General features: G+C 42.2%; 1 protein-coding gene across 1 annotated transcript; it reads left to right on the forward strand.

The window, feature by feature from the left end:
* The first annotated feature begins 1843 nt into the window (after window positions 1-1843).
* Window positions 1844-8144, forward strand: LOC142557028 (uncharacterized). Its single transcript, XM_075668572.1, has 3 exons — window positions 1844-4296; window positions 5524-5585; window positions 7020-8144. Exons 1-3 carry the CDS (start codon window positions 4226-4228, stop codon window positions 7418-7420), a joined length of 534 nt encoding a protein of 177 aa, XP_075524687.1. The 5' UTR covers window positions 1844-4225; the 3' UTR covers window positions 7421-8144.
* The last annotated feature ends 14054 nt before the right edge of the window (window positions 8145-22198 follow it).

Genomic DNA, 22198 nt, shown 5'->3' on the forward strand with positions numbered 1-22198 from the left:
AAAGATTGGCAAACATGATTTTAGGGCCTGTAATCTGTACGTCTGAGAAGAGCGGCTCACATCTGCAGGAATCGCAATGTGCAGGCAAATGCATGCCTTCTTTATTCCTGATGATGCATGTTCTCGTTTACGGTCATTTACACATTGGCCAGTTTGTCATATGTAGGACTTGCCACAAGACAAAAGTATGCATACTCCACACCAGTGGCACAATCAACAAAACGTGTTGTGAGGTTCTCTCCACAATCTTCTTTACTTTTGCTTGTGTTGTGCAACAGATACATGGGTATAGAGATTATAGGGCAAAGCAAGAACGCAATTGCGCCAAAAATATTAGAACACTACTACAATAACAAAAATAGAAATGTATCAGTGGCTAGTCAGTGCCTAGTCGTTAGTCGTGTATCATTCAGAAAGCGCCTTGTTGAAACTTGGGGCATGAAACTAGAAAACTGTTATTTGTTTCCTTTCTGTTTTCACCTGTGGTCCTGCAGTTCTACGCATATTGGAGTATCTTGTGCAGCATAAAAGCAAATTTGGAGGCCTAGTAAAGCATTTGGTAGTGGTGCTTGTCCTGTCTTACTTTGTCGTTATAGTGTTAATTACTGCTTCTCTTCTACTAGCTATGTGGTGACTGTCTCTATTGAGTCACCACATTTGGCTTCGCATAATTACCTGTTTGCATTGTATATTTTGCGATTATTGTGGACTTGGTTCTTTGAAGCACATTTATTTTCATTTGTTCACTACTGGTATTTAGTTAGTATCATCACTGTAATATTCCATGGCATACCTCTTTTTTTGTTAGCTATTGTGTATTTCTTTCTTTTTTGTTGTCCGACAAGCTATTGTTTGATATACTCTTGTCTCGAGGGGCCATAAATGTATGGTTCTTAGGCTGTGTTTGTAGCAACCATCACATTCTTCAGTTCAGGCCCTATTCTGCAACGTTGAAGCACTTCCAGAAACGGGCATTTCTATTTGGTTTTTGTACCCTGCACTGGAAGCTGTGCATTGTTTTAGTGCATTTTAGTAAGTCTTAGCTGTAGCCTACTAGTAGGTGTGCTCTTGTAGAAAAGCTACAAACGTCCACGTGCACTAGTGGTACCTCATTCAACGAGTTCCATCCAGGTGGCTGGCGATGAAACTAGGTGGGAAATATTTGTATTTTCTGACAGATTGCCAAAAGATGACCAGTGCCTGTGCGTTCTGAATAAAGATTGTGCTACGATGCTCCATAATCTGGTCATATTCAAAAAGGTCATGTTGACATTTGATGAAGCCCCGTAATGAGCTGCATAATTTCTTGACATTTTCACTGCATTTGAGTAATTTCCCAAATCTTATCTTAAATCATTCTCCAACAATATATTTCAAAAGAAACACGTGAAATACTAATTTTAAGTGCATATATGTCTGGATTTTTTAACATGTGTATTGCTTACTTGTACATAACTTTCCTGATGATCATATTCCAAACAAAAGTTTAATAAAAATTTTTTTTTGGTCTTCAGGGAGTTGAAATGTCACTGTTTCGCTGTCGCTCAATTGAGAAAAAATACTTGAAACAGCTAAAGTGGGAAGACAACCAGCAAAAGCCGTGTAACAAGGTCATTTTGGTTTATCAAACAAATATGAAACAGTTGCATATAAGTGAAAGGCTTCTATTGAAACTAACTCAGCACATGCCGAATATTTTGTCCAAAGAAAGTGCTGTAAACTTAATTGTCGCTGAATGAAAAATATTAGACTTGTACGTCATACATTCATTTTTATACGCTTCTACAGAACAGGCTTAATTCTTTGAAATATTGCCCGCAGGGGCGTCTGCGTGAGCAGGCGTTTGGTGTGTTGCGACACCACGAACCCGAGCAGCTGGGGACCAGACCCTACCATGCTTTACCTGTGCATAGCTTAGCTGTGTTCGATGAAACGAAAATCATAAGAGTTGAATCAGTGCTGTGAGTTTGAACCTTTGAGGCCCCTCGGTGGAAGCAACACAGCTCTTTGGCCTTGGCTTCACATAGAAGGCACCTAAGGATTGATCCATCCGGGGGAAGTTGGTAGTTGATTTTCTGAGCCCGGCCCTGGTCGTGTGTTTTATCTTAAAAATAATCTGCTGCAGGTGCAAAGGTTAGCCAAGCTCAGATAGGCATGGCCCCATGAGCGCGGTTTTCCTGCATGTATAGTGCCAGAGGTTGTGTAATCTACAGTTTCTTTGATGTGTTGAAGCAAAAGGCAGTAGCTCCCCTCAGTCTGCACACCTTACGATCATGCCGGCGACACTCAACCACTACTTCAGAGTGGACGTGAAGGAAGAGTGGGCAGGAAGTAAAACCCTGCTTTTCTTTTTCATCATCCTGCATTTCCTCTTCGCCATCAGAGACGGGAATGAAGATACAGCTACGGTTCTTCAGTTTTTTTAAAGCAACCAATGTTTGCTTGGGTGAGCAAAAATGCTTCGCACACGTGATGAACTGCATCCCGGCTGAAAAACGCCTGGTGACGCTCTGCCAATTTTGGGATTGTCAGTGCCATTGGTGCTTAAATCCACGTCTGAGTCACTTAGATGCTGTGTGTAGAGAGCAACACCTTGCTCTTCCCTAGTTTTGCCATAGAATGTCATTTTGTCCATGACTAGAAAGAAACGATACCATATTGACTTTAGAAAGGTTGCAAAGTGCCACTTTGATCACAAAAGAGTATCGGTGATGATAACTTTTCTGACTTAAAAAAAAACAGTTGATTCTTTAGCATACTCTGCTCTTACATAAAAAAAACAAAAAAAGAATGGTGAATGAACACAACACTCCAGCAATTGACCCATTCTGTTCCACCCGTCCCATACAACATTTTCGATAACAGGCAGCTGCTCCAAATCTCATAGATGCATTTTGGTCAGGGGCATTGGCATAGCCAGGGTAGAGGGTCGAACCCCCCCCCCTTCCCTCTACCCACCCAAAATTTTTTGACGAGACCCCCCTCCTTTGCCACGGAACAAAGTTTCAGGAGGGGGCTCCGAAAGGGAGACATGGATGAAAGGGAAAGCTTGAATGTGAAAGCAAGGCAAGGGCTTGTGGCAATCCAAAGAGGGAGGAGCAGGTTGTCATGTCGCCATACCTAGAACTTAAGTTTATCCAGTTTCCCCACAACCGCTGTCCTGTCTATAGTAGTAACGCTTCGTCGCCTTCTCCCTATCCCCTCCCGCCCCCCTCTTGTATGGGCATTGTGAGTTAATTGTGGCAAGGCTGTTATACACTCATTTCGCGACTGCGTCAGTTCTACCCATTCTCTGCCCTCTCTTCCCCCTCCTCTCTACCATTCTACCTAGCTTCCCTCTGGACTTGGGTGTAGGAGAATGATAAGCGCTGCAATTTCTGTAGTGGTCTTGCAGGGGGTCATGGGTAATTACAGCTGTCAAGGGGCTAACGTGGCAATGGATGCCCAGGAGGCTCCAGAAGGAATTGTATGCATTCGACGTGGTGCAAAAGTCCAGATGAGTTTCTCGCGTCTTTCCTCTCTGCAATGCTCCTTCCATGTATATGCACGCTTGAACCAACCCAAACTTTTGAAAAAAAGGAAAAAAGCTTTGCTTTAAAAGAATGCTGATTTGCGCACGGCAAAATATGTCACGGATGGTGGTGCTGGGCCAGGGAAGCTAAGAAACCAACATAACAAACAGGCGGGAGGGCAGGTAGGAGAATGGCCTTGAAGACCACGCATAAACAGAAATATAGAAATGTCAGCGGCCGCTGCACCATTCAGCAAACCGGTGAATGTTCAGGAGTGTAATATTGACTAACAAAGAAGAATGTTAAGATATGAGGAGGTTATGAGGTTAAGATATGGATATGAGGAGAAGGGGATGCGCATAAAAGGTGTCATGAATGAAGTTGGCAGATAATTATGTGCATAGGGAGAGCGTCTCCTCACAGCCCGATTGCTCAACACCAGACAGCTGTGGCCAGTTGCCTAGCTGAGGTTCACCTACCACGTCGTAACACATGTTGAATGCTGCGGAGAGCCCATCCTAACTAAACATCTCGGCAATTTCCAGAACAGACGGGTGTCAGAAGACACAATGTTTTCAAATCTCTCGGAGCTACTGGCCGATATTTTACTGCGAACTGCAGTTGCCGTAATTTTCACAAAGGCTTCTAAACAGGAAGCAGCCCTGCTTCAGACTATCTGCCTCATCAGTTCCTGAGCGTGATGAAATAGCAATATGTGTCGCCAGATGATCGCAAGTTACTTCCAAGCATCTCTTCAAACAAGTTGGACAGCAAGTCACCAAAAGTAAGTGAAACTTGAATCATATGATACTGTCGAAATTCTAGTGCAGAGTTTCATTCCTTTATTTTTAAATCTAGAATAATGATATAGCATGCCTACAACTCCAAAAGAACGATTGAGTGATAGGAAACTTGCAAAATAGTACCCACTCTCTCCCACACGTAGCCGTGGCCGTACCACGTACTAGAATGCTTGGCAGGAAAATAATGGTGATCTCCACTGTTATGTGGGCTGCAACAAGTATTGCCTGCAAACAAGAAGACACATGATAGTGCACTGTCTTGTTTTTGTGTGGCCCTACTTTTAGCGCTGTTCATTTTTCCAAGTCATGTACCAGCTAGGTCATCAACAAACGTTATATAAATGCAACAATTTGCAAACAAAATTTTAGTTTTTTAAATATTTTTAAAGATAGCATAAGAATGATAGCATAATTTGGTGCGAAGTGGCTGCAAAACTTGCACCGTCGTCAAAGCATTCTTGTCCGGTGAGTGCTAGGAGTTTTTGCATGGTGCTTCCATTCTCTGTGTGTGTGTGTGTGTGTGCATGTGTGTGTGTGGTAATTGTCGGTGGAAATTCCACCCCCTCTCCCGAAATAAATTTCTGGCTATACCACTGTCAGAGTGTGTACATGCTAATAGCATTGTTGGTCAACTGTGTGGGAATTTTGAGCCATTGTTACTGCTTTCGACAAACCTGCATGTTCGTGTAACATAATTTACTGTCTCTATACTTACCGTTTGTGTGCCTTTTCTAAACTCCTCATGGTCTAATTCTGCTTCTTCCTGATGTGTTGCTGCATACAATACTTAATCTGCCTTCCTGATTGGCTGGGGCCCGCCCATGCTGCAAATCGACGTCCAATGTGTTGCCACACTATTGCTAAAATGTATCCCTTCACACACAAAAGTGCCTTTGTGGCCTGCTCAGTGCACTTCTTGGTTGATGTCAGTGACTGTAAAATTTATTGCCTTAGCTATCGTCCAAATCTCCCTGTTTACTGCAGCCACTGCCCTTTCAAATTCGTACGTTTACCTTTCAATCTCTGGCACCCTGCACACTTCAATTTGCACTTCCTTTAAAGTATTTCGCAGATCAGTAACCCCTTTGGCTATTTGCTTTGTGATCACATCAGTATGTTAATCACTCTGCCCATTATAACCACAAGGCAACCCTCCTTCACTCTGTTTCACATGTATTGCTTGGCTTTCACTATCACTTTCCTAACAGGTTTCCCTGGAAGTACGCTAATCTGAACTTGCTCACCTGCACCTACCCTCCAGTCCTAATAAGTAGGTTTGGCATGATTGAATAATAGTTTATAATGAATAGATGGCATTATATATTGGTAAGTGTAGTTCATAATATGCTTTTTGACACAAAGGGAAAATGCTTGTTTGAATGTACTGTTATTGTTTGTGCTGGATTTGCAGTGATTTTGGTGCTGTTACAGATGTGTGCACCCTTATTGCAGGGTATTCAAGTGTTTCGGACTAAGCCAGGAATCCAGCTCACCAGATTATTCTTGGGAAGCATCCGGTAGTTTGCACTGTAACATGACAAAGCCGTTTGATTTATTACTGATTTAACACTGTGACGGTGATGTGTCTGTGCTTACTAATGGCTGCATCAGCTTGTTTTGTATGCAACTACTGACATTGAAAATCTGTCTTCTCCCCTGAAAATCTGTTGCAATCATGAAAGAAAAGAACTCTTTCTCTTGCATACAATTGAGTTGTAATCATCGGAGTAAAACAAAAAAGACATTGCAATGTACTCGTAGTGAACCTAATTTCATTAAGGTAATACATGAGGCAAGATTGTGCCTGTCTTCACAGATATGTTTAACGGATTGTACATGTGCGTGCTACTTTGGCTGAGAGAACCTAGTGTGTCAGCAAGTTACCTTCAGTACTCTTTTGTGCCATTTTGCTTTCACTGCACTAAAGCAAAAATTATAAAGTTTTCAGTATTTACACATGATTGTGACAAACACAAAGGCACCCCTTTTAGTGCTGTGTTGACAGCGATTTCAAGATCTTAGAGTTTTTATGGCTCAGATATTCCCATACTACAGCACGTATGTTGGTTCATTGCACAGAATATCCTGTAAACCTGTGAATCTGTCTCTGCTATGGCGGCATTTTCACATGACAGGAATTAGCAAGTACTGCGAAAAAGCTGTCGTTAGGAGCACCTACTGCTCATGATCGTGTGTGCCTCACTCCTTTTATTGTTTATATGGAATCTAGCACCCAGGAAACATATAAGATATCATAAGTCATATGTTTAAATATCAGTTTCTGTCTTATTGTGCTGCATTGCAATGTGAAAAATAAAAATAAAGAAAAAGCATGTAATATATAGTCACTTGTATGAATGCATAATGCAGTGTTGCATATACAAAGTAGTTTGACAATATTAAGCATGGTAAAAGAATCGCATGCAAAGTCCAACCTCTGTGTATTGGCTGTACGAGTTTGTGCCTATTAAGGATGGTTATAGTTTTTTACACGCGGAGAGAAAGTTGTGCGAGATGTGCTGCACAAGTATACTGCTGGCATGACACTAATGCTACGTGGCATGACACTAATGCTACATGGTTGGCTACATTTTGCCTACAAGTGTGGTCATCCTTTATTGATTGCCAGCTGTAGCAGTTTAGTTCCATCACATCTGTGATGCATTATTCACATTGCCTTCTTGTGCTCCCTGTGACTCTGCAGGTTCCATGCCATCAGGGTCCCTGGAGCAGGATCAGTTGCTCGTTTCAGTGCAAGGCCGGCTGCATTTGTGCCAGCTATGTGCTTACAAGACTAACGACAAGACGTACATGATGGAACACTTGCGCACACACACAGGCGAGCGCCCCTTCAAGTGCCACCTCTGCCCGAACACGTTCGCTCGGAGGTGCAACCTGAAACGGCATGTGCGGAGCCACACAGGCGAACGTTGCTACCAGTGCCGCCTGTGCCCTGAGACGTTCGCTGACAGTACCACCCTCAAGCGGCATGGGCTCTGTCACACCGGAGAACGACCCTTTTGCTGTGTCCACTGCAGTGCATCCTTTTCGCGGCGAGGAAACCTCAACATCCACATGTCCTGTCACGCAGGGAAGGAGCCATAACGAAAAGCGGCAGACAGATTTCGTCTTTTATTTGCTGATGATTCAATTTTTGATGGCAGAAGGTGATTATGAACTGCATTGAGAGGGTTTCGGCACTCTCAATCACAGCGTTTCTTGTAGTATTACATACAGGGACGTGCAGATGTTGCTAAAAGTGTTTGAAAAGGTATCTTGCGCTTACGTTTCAGTGTTCTTGCTTGAATTTTGCAGAAAGATGACATATTGGAGTCCACATTATTCAGTGTAACACTTTTCAGAGTTACTTGCCTGTTCTTTAAAGAAAAGCTTATAGGCTGCTTTCGTCTGTGAGAAAAATGAGTGATGCAAAGATGGTACTAGTGCAAGTTATCGAAGCAGCTGTTCTGTCAGGGTTTCTGCGTGTTCGAGTGGAGCGAGCAATATGTGGTTTCCAGGATGTGAAGTGTGTTTGGCTGCAAAATCAGCAAATCCAAATGGACGCATAGTCATGCTATTCTCAATTGTCGGTAATGGATGATAATTCCATTATAACTGTGTGTTGCCTACTCCACTCGAACATGCATGGCATGGGCGCTGTCACACTGGAGAGCGTCCCTTTCCTTGTGTGCATTGCAATGCATCCTTTTCGCGCAAGAGAAACCTCTCCAGTCACATGTCCTGTCACACAGGGAAGAAGCCGTAACAATCGGAGGTGGACGGCTTTTTCTTTTTTGTAGATCAACTTATGAATAAATTTTTAATGGCAGATGGTGATTTATGAACTGCATTGAAAGGTTTCCCGCTTCCTCAGTCATGGAGCTTTTTGCAATATTACATACAGGGATGTGCATATTTCACTTAAAGTGTTCGAAAAATGATTTTGGGCTTACTGCTGCACTGTTCTTGCTCAAATTCCACAGAAAGATTGCATTTTGAAGTCTACATCATTCGGTGTAACACTTGGCACAGTTACTTGGCTGTTTTTTGAAGAAAAAAATGATAAACTGCTTTAGCCTGTGATGAAAATGGATGCTGCAAAGACGGTGCTAGCGCAAACTTGTGTCTCTGCCTGCTGGCAGCTGCAGAAAGCAGCCATTCAGGGAGGGTCGCTGCATGCCTCAGGGGACTGAGCAACACATAACTCTGTTGTCGACTCACAAGTAACTGTTCCAAGTGTTACACTGAGTGATGTAGACTCCAAAAGGCAATATTTCTGAGAAATTCGAGCAAGTATAGTGCAGAAGCGCAAAATATTTTTTCGAACACGTCAAGCGAAATATGCGCATCCCTGTAAATGGAAATTGACTCCATCATTTATGAAATTTCATAAAGAGTCTCTTTATGTGACTTCACAGCTGTGCCAGCATATTGAAGATTTGGCTTGCTTTTAATGGGTTGACCTAAAATGTGTTCATGACTGTAAAGATATATATTTCTTGAAATTGGTCATTATATAAAAAGTTAGCAAAGAGAACAGGAATGTCCACTTGAAACCAGGCTGTAGTAAGTAGAAGAATAGGCCAAATTTCTTGTCTTTCCTGCAAATTCACGGACAGATTGATGACATAGTTTTCATTCAATATAGTTCTGCATTCCAGTTAATGTGTTTATGTATTGATAGCAAGGTCTTATTTATTAGTACAGGAATGCATGTTAGGTATGCTAGACAGCAAGACATGTTACCCAATGTTCTAGTACAGACAGTACTCCCAGATGAAATGTTCTCAAGCTATTCTCAAGCTGGAATGCATAGCTTAAGTGGAACTTGTTCATTATCTTAGAATGTCCTATACAGGACTTATAGTTAAGCATTAGCAAACCCCATAACCCTGTTTTTCATCGGGACACCATGGCAATGACGTAATCAAGCTGGCACTGGAACTCTTGAGAAGCCAACGGTGATGTTTAATGGCGTCGTGTGTGGATATCAACTCGAGCTGGTATTAGGTCTTCAAATGGTGTTAGTGGGTGTTGCCTCTGGCCAGAACCAGCTGCTGAGATATCCAGATATGCCAACTGGTGAACAAGGTGTCGTGGAGGCTTATTGGTGTCAGCACCTTAATTAAGTTCAGCACTTCAATTAAATTAGGAGATAGATAGATCCTACCCTTTGTGTAACACACCACACTTACATGTCACTCGGAGCTGCTCAGAGAGAGAAAAAAAAAACATGGAAAACTAAGAATCCATCAGCCCCGCGCAGTGATCACTGTGAAGACTGAGGTTCAGCATTGGTTCTATAAGCATTCGTTCAGTCATATGACTGGCATTCACAGGCCGAGGTGAACTGTGTGCCTGTCACTGACTCAAGGGTGCATGCAATCTTGCTAGAATTTTTCCCCCTCAGTTTGACTTACCTAATTGCATTTGCTTTCCTTCTATATAGGGAGAATTTGACCTGCTAATAGCACATATTTTCTGAGCAAGAAAACAACCATCTTATAATTTTTCTTTCCACTTTACTTTTTGCATCCATTGTCAAAATTTGTGATGTACCCTTACTGAGGCCAAAGGCTTGGCTTAGGACTACAATTATTTTGCGGCTGCCAGCTAACCTGCCATATAGTAGGCACAGCTTGAGGCTGGAAGGCACTTGTGGGATGCAATTTTGTGTAGTGCACTTGACGGAGTTGACATATCTCTGTGGCAAAGCACTTGGCTGGCATGCAGTGAACCAAGGTTGTAATCGTGGTGTAGTTTGTCATCTTTTTTAAGTGCAAAAAGCATATTGGATAACCTACCTCACGTTGATCTTTCTACGTACTCTGGATACAATGATCGCATAAAACGAATGAAGAAAATCCAGCCCCTGCGAGAAATTGAACCCGAGCTTGCAGCTTGGTAAACTTAAAGTTAACCTTGGCACCACATCAAGAGTTGAGAAGGTGTGTGGAATACCTGCTACACTACAGCTTAAGTGCACCACCACTATTTTGCTGTCACAATATTGCCGTGCCTGTGCGGCTCATGCACGGTGGGTTAGAAGGGCGCCAGAGATGCGCAGTGCTTGTGGCTACAAAATCAAAAAATTCAAATGGACTCACAGTCATGCTCTGCTCAATCACCTGTAATGAATGATAAATAAGGTATGTCTGCTATGCAAATTCTCTTGTAAAACTAAGACAATCATTGCGTATGTGTTGTGCTGGAATTGTGATGCCAGAATTTCTTTTGCAATGGCCAAGTAGACTTGATTCTTTCAATACGTGATTGAGAATGTTGCAGTATGGATGCTCATGAGCTCGACCTATGGAAAGCGCCTCAATAGAGAAAGAAAATATATTTATATTTATTGCTGTAGAACTAGAGGGCCAGGTTACATGCAAGTAACTCTACTATGCAAGTACACATGAGATGTACTAGTCATGTGTACGCATGTGGACCATACATTGTTGGGGGTGACACTAGATTTGAGCGCATGTGCTTGCAGCTTACATTTAGAATAAACGCCTGAAGAGTAATTTTTGTTTGATGGTTGTCTGCCTAAAATGTCTTGTAAACAACTTTTTTTGTGGAGTGAAATGAATGTTTAGCTTATATAGGTTTTAATACTATCAGGATGTTTCTCCCCAGTAGCCTTGTAGATGTCACTTAACATACTGCAGCTGTATTGGACCATGACCTCGGGTATATGGGTATTTCATACATTTTGTGGGTATAGCCAGGCTTGCAGTTTATACATCGATTCCAGCTGTGCGTTTTATAAGTGGTGCTTGCAGACCTCGTGCTATCACACATAACGCAGTTACACAGTGTCCTGCATTGTACTACAGCTGGATATTTGACATAATAAGATTCCATTGAATTATACTTTCTTTTTTCCAATCTCAGAAAGTCTGTTGATGTAGTTGTCCATAAGAAGGGGGGGGGGGGGGGCATTTTCTAGATGCCTCTCAGAACCTTTTTTTTTTTACCAGTGATCCCTAAGCAACAAATAGCAGGTGATGTAAAGATTAGAGCACTACACAGACGTGGGCCAGGTAAAGCAATTTCTGACAGGCCTGGACCTCGTGCCCTTAGGCCTGGGCCACGCTTGTGCCTAAAGCTGTGTGCCACTTAAGTGCCCAGGTCGGGCCTTCAAGACCGATGGGAGCTCTGCCTAGATCCAAGGCATTCCTTGTGAGGCTGAAGTGACAATTAGGGAGAACTTCCTCTTAATTACCTAAACAAACAAGAACCGAGCATTTCCAATTTGCTTTTATTGGAAGCTTTTAAAAGAGAGTTCAAATTATTTTTGTTCCTACGAAAAGAAACTTCTCACAAACAAAAAAATAATGCTAAAGACTGCTCTTAAGACGGTTTGACTGTTACCACTTTCCTGACTGCACTGCTTTATTGCTCTGGATACCACTATTGATTGCATTTGAGTCATGTTACCTTTTTTCTTTTATTGCACCACATTGATGATGCCTTTAATGTCGCATTCACAATGTTCTTCGTGGGCCTTAAATTTATACCTTAGAAGTGGGTTTAGCAGGGTTTGTGTGGCCTTCATTCATCCCACCATCATTGCTTTTGTGCCTAAGTTAGAATATGCACGTTTGAACTTTCAGCTGCTTTTATACCTAACATAACTTAAAGCATTTTCTTGCTTAGGGAACTGTTTACAAAAGCTGTTTTATTGCCATTGCAGTTAGGCCACTATTAGCCCCTAGAATGACCTACAGGGGCGCTGCGAGCGTTACATAGCGGCATAGACTCGCGCCTGTCATCTGCTACAGTGCGGGCAGAGTCCACACGCTTCGTGCAGAGTTTCCGTTTAGTCACGCTTGTTCTCCATGCTAGCATGTTTATGACAGTACTCTCAAATGTATTTTTGTAATTTCTTCATTCTTGAAAATTTATTCGAAGAGCTTATTCATATACAACAATAAATTTCTCAAAGGCAAGGCCACAGTGCCAGCTGATGTAACTCAATGCAGCTCATTGCTGGTTTTTCAGGCGCAGTTCTACACTCTGCAATTCATCTCAGTAATGAAAGTATAGGATAGAACAATCAAGTTAAGTGACCATACTTGCCGTGATGCAACAAGCATGTAAGAAACGCTGGCTATTTATGACTCATACAAAATTTATTTTGACCTGAACCTACCAATATACTTGCTTGTTTGCTCATGACAGGTAATTCATTGTAAAATATTGTATTTTTTGAGTTTGTCACAAAAATGTTTGGCAGTAGCACGATGACTCAATTAACACTGTAGTCAACATTCCGCCGGTACTGTTTACTTTTTCAACTGCTTCTCAAAATGAGGCCATTCTTGGCTGGTTAATTTTAAGCATTGGTAATTTGACGCAAAGCTGACTGAGCCTTTCAGCTACTTTCAGTGCACAAAAAGACATGGACAAAAATCCTCTTTTCAGTGCTACACGTTCAACTCAGTTCAGCCACTTTCAGATGCTTGTTGCTTGAGGAAGAATTATGATGGATCCCTTTAGCGACATTGACACAACTGCTTGGCCCAAATTTTTGGGTGGAATATGCCTTCTGGATGATATGGCTGCAACCAGCCAAAAGGGAAAGCCTCATTCATTAGTAGTATGGGACACATTGAAGATATCATCATTCGGCAAAGACGGTGAATAATGAAGTGAATTCATATAAGGATTGTGGTGTCTCGTGCTTGCTGAGGCTTTGCAGGTTCCTTGCTGTCGGGGTCCCTGGAGCAATACCAGCCACTCGTGTTCGTGCATGGCAGGCTGCATTCCTGTAGGCTGTGCTCTTTCAAGACTGAGGAGAAGGCCGACATGAAAAAACACCTGTGTACACACACGGGCGAGGACCCCTACCAGTGCCATCTTTGTCCGAACGCATTCACTGACACTTCCTCCCTGAAACAGCATATGCGTAGCCATGCAGGAGAGCGGCCCATTTCCTGTAAGCAGTGTAGTGCATCTTTTTCATGAAAGGTTGACCTTTTGTGCCAGATGTCTTTGCACACTGGGGAGACATGCTAAAGGTCAGATGTGTGGAGTTCTTTTCTACATAAGCCGATTGATTGACCTTTAATGTGTAGCATTCCTTGACTAGGGGCCCGAGGTCATTTTCTGCTCCGTTCCTTTCGTCCTTCCGTTTCGTGTCCCAAAAGACCTGTCCGCCATCTAGCTTGAATAGGTGAATATCTGTGAATACTGAAACTTCTGTATGTTTACTACCACTTACTTGTAGTGTCACGAACCTACGTCATGATCTTTTGTAAGCCAGCATGAAAGTGATGGCTAATACATATATTTGCCTAAACTTCGTCCTCCTGGCTTCAGACGGCTTCGTAAGCTCATCATTTGAAACCAAGTACTGTTTTATATATACAAAATAATTAAACACCATTTAAAATTGTCCAACTGCAGGATTCAAACACATGATGTCTTGTACAGAAGCCCGATATGGAAACCGTCATTACGCCATGGATGCATGCATTGACAAGCGGCATAGAACAACACCCTTATGATTTACTCGCGGGCAAGCGAGCATGTTTTGACTTCGCCTTACCGAGGTGGAGTTAGAACGTAGACGAGAGTTTGCACAGAAAAGGAATGCCTGGCTAATGCAAGCAACCAGAAAATTGCACCTCCAACAAAAGCGAGAAGCTTCTGAAGAGGATGTGTTGGAAATAAGAAGAGTGTGTTGGTGAGCAAATTATGCGAGAAAAAAACACTACACTACAGTGACATTTCGTTCATTTACCAAAAACTAGATTGGTGGTAAAAACAAGTTTAATGGGGAGACCATCATACTGTGCGTGATATTCCTTGTAGTTGCTTATCTCTTAAAATTATGTATGAAAGCCTCTAACCCTACAGCTAGAATAGAACTGCCAGAACTTTCCAAGTTAATCAATAAGCGTAAGACAGCTGACATAAGGTAGTATAATATGGATAGAATTGAACATGCTCTCAGGAACGGAGGAACCCTAAAAAAAAGTAAAAAAGAAACTAGGAATAGACAAGAATCAGATGTATGCGTTACGCGACAAAGCCGATAATATCATTACTAATATGGATGAGATAGTTCAAGTGGCTGAGGAGTTCTATATAGATTTATACAGTACCAGTGGCACCCACAACGAAAATGTGAGAGAGAATAGAGGAATTTGAAATCCCACAAGTAACGCCAGAAGAATTAAAGAAAGCCTTGGGAGCTATGCAAAGGGGGAAGGCAGCTGGGGAGGATCAGGTAACAGCAGATATGTTGAAGGATGGCGGGCAGATTGTTCTAGAAAAACTCGCCAACCTCGTTACGCAATGCCTCGTGACCTCGAGCGTACCGCAATCTTGGAAGAACGCTAGCATAATCCTAATCCATAAGAAAGGGGACGCCAAAGACTTGAAAAATTATAGACCGATCAGCTTACTGTCCGTTGCCTACAAACTATTTACTAAGGTAATCGCAAATAGAATCAGGAACACCTTAGACTTCTGTCAAGCAAAGGACCAGGCAGGATTCCGTAAAGGCTACTCAACAATAGATCATATTCACACTATCATTCAGGTGATAGAGAAATGTGCGGAATCTAACCAACCCTTACATATAGCTTTCATTGATTACGAGAAAGCGTTTGATTCTGTCGAAACCTCAGCAGTCATAGAGGCGCATTACGGAATCGGGGTGTAGACGAGCCGTATGTAAAAATACTGAAAGATATCTATAGCGGCTCCGAAGCCACCGTAGTCCTCCATAAAGAAAGCAACAAAATACCAATAAAGAAAGGCATCAGGCAGGGAGATACGATCTCTCCAATGCTATTCACAGCGTGTTTACAGGAGGTATTCACAGACCTGGATTGGGAAGAATTGGGGGATAAGAGGTAATGGAGAATACCTTTATAACTTGCGATTCGCTGATGATATTGCCTTGCTTAGTAACTCAGGGGACCAATTGCAATGCATGCTCAATGACCTGGAAAGGCCAAGCAGAAGGGTAGATCTAAAAATTAATCTGCAGAAAACTGAAGTAATGTTTAACAGTCTCAGAAGAGAACAGCAGTTTACGATAGGTAGCAAGGCACTGGAAATGGTAAGGGAATACATCCACTTAGGGCAGGTAGTGACCGTGGATCCGGACCATGAGACTGAAATAATCAGAAGAATAAGAATGGGCTGGGGTGCGTTTGGCAGGAATTCTCAGATCATGAACAGCAGGTTGCCATTATCCCTCAAGAGAAAAGTGTATAACAGCTGTGTCTTACCAGTACTCACGTATGGAGCAGAAACCTGGAGGCTTACTAAAAGGCTTCTACTTAAGTTGAGGACGATGCAACGAGCTATGGAAAGAAGAATGATGGGTGTTACGTTAAGAGATAAGAGAAGAGCAGATTGAGTGAAGGACTAAACGCGAGTTAATGACATCTTAGTTGAAATCAAGAAAAAGATATGGGCATGGGCTGGACATGTAATCAAGAGGGAAGATAACCGATGGTCATTAAGGGTTACGGACTGGATTCTAAGGGAAGGGAGGCGTAGCAGGGGGCGGCAGAAAGTTAGGTGGGCGGATGAGATTAAGAAGTTTGCAGGCATGGCATGGCCACAATTAGTACATGACCGGGGTTGTTGGAGAAGTATGGGAGAGGCCTTTGCCCTGCAGTGGGCGTAACCAGGCTGATGATGATGATGATGATCTCTTAAAATATGGCGGTCTTGATTTCACAGTATTACTGTACAGGCTTCATAATCATTGGTTCCCGTCAGTGGACTAAAACAACTTGCTCTCGCGCACATCTGGTCAGAATACCAGACATATGTTCATGTTTACACAGACGGCTCCGCGTCACCTAAGGCATCGACAGCAGCTGTGGTGATACCAGCCCAACAGATGACTCGAGGTTTCATACTAGACCATAATTCTACATCAACCGCTGCAGAGCTTGTGGCTATTGGGGAAGCGATTCGCCACATCTGCGGGGAAAGACCTCAAGAGTGGTGCATTTTCACGGACTCAAAACCCGCGCTGCACATTTTGGGACGCTTCCTGCGCCACACCGCATATCAGGTTCTGGCACTGCAGATCACCGAGCTACTTTCATGCGCCCTAGAAAAACACCACCGCATAGTGTTCCAATGGATCCCGGGACACTGTGGGCTCAACGGTAATGAGATGGCCGATGCTGCAGCAAGGCGCGCCCTCAGCAATGGCCTGCGAACTGTAGTGCCATTCTCGAGACAGGACATCACATGCCTCCTGTCGGAATTAATGAGGAGTGCGACGAGACGATACTGGGCCCAGCCAGACGCTCGTCACGTCTGCCTTAAAAGTCTGGATCCCGATAGGAAATTTCCTATTCTGCGTGGAATTCCACGCCCTCATACATGCCTGATACACAGACTGCGATTAGGCGTTGCCTTCACGCGCAAATATTTGCACATTATCGGACGGACAGACTCCCCGGACTGTTCAGTGTGTGGCGCTGTAGAGACTATAGAACATGTGCTCGTGGTGTGCCCTGAGTATGCGCGCGAAAGACTGACAATGGCAGATACATTGAGACATTTACACAATGGACCACTGTCGGAGGACCTCTTGCTAGGCGCATGGCCACAGAGTTGGCAAACGACAGAAACAATGCGTGCACTTTCACGTTCCCTAGGTGACACGGGCCTGGACTCACGCCTGTGATACCAGTTGTGTAATGTGTCCTTCACCTCGTTCCTCCCATTATCATCCCCCATTGTGACCCTTTTTCTTCCCCTTTTCCCCTTCCCGTACGTAGAGTAGCAGGCCAGATGCTCCATTATCCGGCCGACCTCTCTACATTTTCCAATCATTAAAATACTTCTTCTTCTTCATAAGTAATGATTACAAAGAATGCTATGCACTATATGACAATTCCCCTGTGGGGCACTTCTGCCTTAACTTTTTATGGTAGTAGGTGATCTTAAACTTCAAGAGGGAAGGTAGCATTGCTGTCTAGCCATGAGAATTTCTTAAAGAGCGTCGTCATGTGACTTCACAGCTATGCCAGCATATTGAACACTTGTTTTACCATGAATATAAATTGCCGTAAAGTGTGTCTACGACTGTGAAAATAAGTTTCTTGAATATGCACATAATATGCAAAGTTAGCAAAGAAAACAGAAAAGTACAATTGAGGCCAGGGCAGTGTAGTATGGGCCTGGTATCCCACGCTACCTGCAAATATATTGATACATACGTGGTAGAGTTCACATTTGACATACTTGTGCTTCCTAGTTCAAGTGCATATGTTTTAATAACGTTATTTGCCAACACAGCAAGACTACCATGTTATACACTGTTTTAGTACAGACAAAATCACTTTGCAGCTTTATTGTTCTCAAGCTACTCACAAGGTGCAGAGCATAGCTTCAGTGCAGTTGGGCTTAAACTGTGCAATATCAGAGCTGTGGTTGTGCACTAGAAATCCCCATAGAACTGGTTGGCATTTGCATAATAAGGCCACCACATGACCAAGTAGATACTGGAACTCTAAAGAAGCCTGGCTTGAAATGGTTGGTGATACCTGTGGCATGAGTCACCTGCCGAAATATCCAGCATGTGGACTGGCGTGCAAGCTGTCCTGCAAGGTTACTGCCCTCACATGGTTCACATGAAGTGGTGACAGTATCGTGTTTCTCTCGCGCTTACTTCAAAATGCATGAAGATTACCATAAGGTAGCATACCACACCTATCAGGGTTGCTGTGTGGTTTACACACTTTGAGAAGCACACTGCACCAGTTATTTCAACCTGCAAAGCCAGTTTTCCCCTAAATTAAAAAAAAAATTTCTAGATGTCTCTAGATTTTTGCAAGCATGCAGTTGTTCAGTTTGCCAATATGGTTCCATGTGAAGATAAATATCTGTTCTTCAAGTAGATTGCAAAAACTATAATTTTAATTTATTTTTAACCTTGAGTTTAAAAAGTTATAGATTCAAGTTTTAGTGACATCGCAGTGCAAGCTGTTGTGCTTACAGAGCTTCTTTTGAAGACATATACACAGGAGATGTCAGCATGTTTGTATTTGGCTCTACATATAAAGCAACATTTACAAGGGAAACCTTTTTGGAATTGTACCTAAGATGAGTGCCCAACCTCAGTTACACGTTGTAATGGTGCCGAAGGCGTGTGCTTTTTCATGACAGCAATGTAAACGATGTGCAATAAATTTTTCATGCCGTGTACCGGTGTAGCAGCATCACGTTTACGTGCTTCCATGTCATTTGCAGTGAAGCACGCCGATACACAGCCAATTTTTTTTGCTTTTTCTTTCCTTCATGGTAAAATTCACTTAAATATGACACCTCTTGGGCTCTGTCAAGGTTTCTTTGCTCATGGAGGGTGCCTGGTAAATTTTCGTACACGTGCATAGTCAGCTGCTGCTCTTACATTGAAATTTGCTTCGCTGCTTTGTTTGGTGTTGTAGCATAAGTTTGTTTTGCCAGCTGCATATTGGTATTTCCTTCACTGTGCACAAAAATCAACAGCACAATGGCAGTAGTGCAAGAGTAGTACATTGTATTACTCTTGCACTATTGCCATTGTGCTGTTGATTAGCACTTCATTAACGAGCCCGGGGCACCCACAGCCAGTTTTTTTTTTTTTTGAGATGTGTTGGCTGCACTGCCATACAGTCTTATGTCATACTTTGGATAGTAATACGAAAATCATTTGCGGTTAATGAATTCAAAGTGCCTTTGCAACAGCAATTCCACGTATTGTTCACTGTGACATTATAGCAGTGGTTTCTTTTTTCCCTAGATTTAGACGAATTTCCTGGGGACGTATTCTAAAACGATTCACTTCACCGGTACTATCATCTTGGTGATAGTATCGCTGTCAGGCACATCCTGATTGGCTGGTTGAGCAAAATTGGATGACATATGGTGATTGACCAGCCAATCAGCTCATCCGATTTTGCTAAAACAGCCAATCAGTGCACATCGGCGGTGAAGGCGTGGCCAAGGCGATAGTATAACTGAAAGTGGTCATTTCAGAATACAGCCCCTGTTTTCATAAGCAATGCTTTAAATCCCTAAATCTAGGGAAACTTCCCTATGGTTGGCAGCACTGCACAACTCTGAGCAGCCTTTATCGTCATTCTGAATGCCATCTTTCTTTTACATTTGTGAGAACGTAGTGGAATACCTAGTGGAGGTTTGAATTATTTTTTGTTTCCACCTGCTTTGACAAAAACAAACTAAAAACAAGTTAGAAACTTTTTTCATTACTTTTCTTGTGTTTGAGCTTGTTATCTTATCAGAACAAAAATCAAGCAGGCAGGCTACAGTGACGTGTCTAACGATCCACATTGTGATCGATTTTCCGATCTCGCAATATGTGCATCTTCACAAAGAAGTTCAGCCCTCTGAACATTAAAAATCACATGTATGGAGAAACCGACAGCCCATTTTCTGCACCTGTCAGTTCAGAAGTGCAAAACGCAAGCAGTTCCACACCATGTAAAACAGGCTAGATATGTACATATCAGTGACATGTATTAAGTCTTATACCGTTCAGAAAGTGCCTTGTTGGAATGAATGATATGAAATTATAATATCATTACTTACTGCCTGTGTCATCATTTCATGTTTTTCTTGCTCTGTGTTCGTCTTTTATTCACCTTTAATTAGCGGCTGTCAATATCACATGGAGTAAACACCAACTAGACCAAAGTCAAGTTCTGAAGATTTCATGTGCTGTTGTTAAATAAAGTTGCGATGAATATATGCTTCTTACGCCTCATTCGTAACAATCTTCATTTGTTTTATTCCCACTTGTTTTCTATAACTTTGTAATGGCAAGAATGAGCTTATCTAGTGGGTATTTAATATGTATTTATGTAATGCTCTGTGCTCTCACCTAGGGTATATTGGCAAGTCTGTAGCTGTATGCTACGAGTGGATGGCCTGTGACAGTCAAACTACAAGTGTCAACGTGCACTAATGCACTCTGTTTAATAGGTACCATCCAGGTAGCAGCTGATGGCCATTGTTGTGAGACATGTGCATCCTCTGAAAGGTGGCCAAAGGACAACTAGTGCCCCCGTATTCTGAATAAATGTTGTTTTATGGTGCTTCGTAATTTGGGTTGATCTCAGAGATAGTCATGTTGAGATTTGATTGCACTAGCCTCTGCATATACTGCATAATTTATTAGGGACAATTTTCTACATATGAACCATATCACTATGTGACCTTGAGTTGACGCGGAAACATACGGAGTACTGATTTTGAGTGTACCTGTTTGTGTAGGATATATTTTTTTCGCGTTTGCATCGCTTACTTGAAGGCAACATTCCTGCTTGATCATTCCGTGAGTGCAATGTAAGTAATATAGTTTTCACCCTTCAAGCAAGCAACTTATTACTCTGCTGCTCTCACTCGTTCGTGAATAAGTAGGTAAATAAAGAGATAAATAAATAAGTTATTATGAACAAAGAGCCACAACTGGTACAGTGAATTCAGGAGTTGTGTGCAAAGTGCCAGCGGATAAGCTTCCTCTAGCGGGTGGATAGCTTTCTCAAAAGTGCTAATAAGTTGCCTGGCTTGTTAAAAAACAGCATAAAATATGCAGGATATTTAATCTGAGGAAAGTAGCCAGTAATTTCATGTAAACTGACAAACGACCATAGAATGTGGCAAGCTATTCATTCGAAGTGACAAACCTGAATGAACTTGTGTCAAACAGGGCTGCTCAGTCTGGTGTAAAGCTTCTCTTGTACCCCATGTTATGTTATACGCCATGTTTCCAATTCTACTTGTCTGTATGGAATGATCTTCTGTGGCACTTTTACATGTATTGACAAAATTGAAAATTCTAGATTTTTGTTTTAGAAGGAGCGCGTTTAGAACTAGTCACTTTTTGGTTTGTCCCACACTAAAGTGATGCAAAGTATTTTGCACATGTTGCATATGCATGAAATTCACGCTGTGCTTTTATTCCAGCTTGGATTTAATGGTTGATGACTTGCCTAATCTAACCAGCAAGGAGTTGATAATAGCAGACAAAACATGAGAGGAGCATCATTACACATTCTTGAAATACACCCATGGCTCTCCACTGCAGCATGTTTATACCTTCCACCCTCCTGTGAGAAAAGCAGTGTGCAACACTTAAAGATGCGTTTATTTGCAAATTCTTTGTTTGTCTGCACAATATGTTCTGTACATTGATAACAAATTTCATAAGTTGAACTTGTATTGGAAGTAATTTTATCCATGGTATAGGTGGTCAGCAAATCCCGACTTATCCACTCTTTAAAATGACACCCTAGAAAAAGTATCGCCACTAGCGAAATGCTTGTTGCTGAGAAGGAATTTGCATTTGTGCAAAATGTAATCTGCCGTAAGGATTATGCATTTTACTATAGCTACTAGCAGTGTTGTTCAAGCTCACATCCTCAGGTTAGAGCTTGTGCTGCTCTAACCATCTGCTAATGAACAAGTTCTTACATGAAAAAAAAAATCACTATGGGTAAGACTTGCTTGTGGCTATGCAAATAACCTATAGCAGTAGCAGTACTAATCTAGCTACCTTAAAACCACTGCACAAATTTTGCACCACTAAGTAGACTATAGAGATATCTCCCGTTGTCTGTTGTTTTCAGCTTTGTGGATTAGATGATGTTATTTTCTAACAATGAAAAATACTTCTTATGTGGTCTCGTAACACATGCAGGGCACTTTTCAACAAGCATTGTGTGTATGTTTTATACATACACATAAAGCCTATGTAGACCATATCCGGTGATGTAGTCTGCAGTATTCCAACGTTCAAGTTGTCATCGTCGCTGTGAAGTTTTTTAGTGATAAAAAAGTCAAGGAACATTAAATTGTTCAGTTACTGTAGAAGAGCCTTCACCAGTACTT

This window comes from Dermacentor variabilis, chromosome 9 (genome assembly GCF_050947875.1).
Source record: "Dermacentor variabilis isolate Ectoservices chromosome 9, ASM5094787v1, whole genome shotgun sequence".
NCBI lineage: Eukaryota > Metazoa > Arthropoda > Arachnida > Ixodida > Ixodidae > Dermacentor > Dermacentor variabilis.

What these genes read in the sequence shown, in the direction of transcription:
- LOC142557028 (XM_075668572.1), top strand. Translation starts at nt 4,226, where the DNA reads ATGTGTCGCCAGATGATCGCAAGTTACTTCCAAGCATCTCTTCAAACA. An exon ending in TGGACAGCAAGTCACCAAAA is followed by an intron (nt 4,297 to 5,523) that starts GTAAGTGAAACT and finishes CTTTCCTAACAG; the next exon opens with GTTTCCCTGGAAGTACGCTA. An exon ending in CTACCCTCCAGTCCTAATAA is followed by an intron (nt 5,586 to 7,019) that starts GTAGGTTTGGCA and finishes GTGACTCTGCAG; the next exon opens with GTTCCATGCCATCAGGGTCC.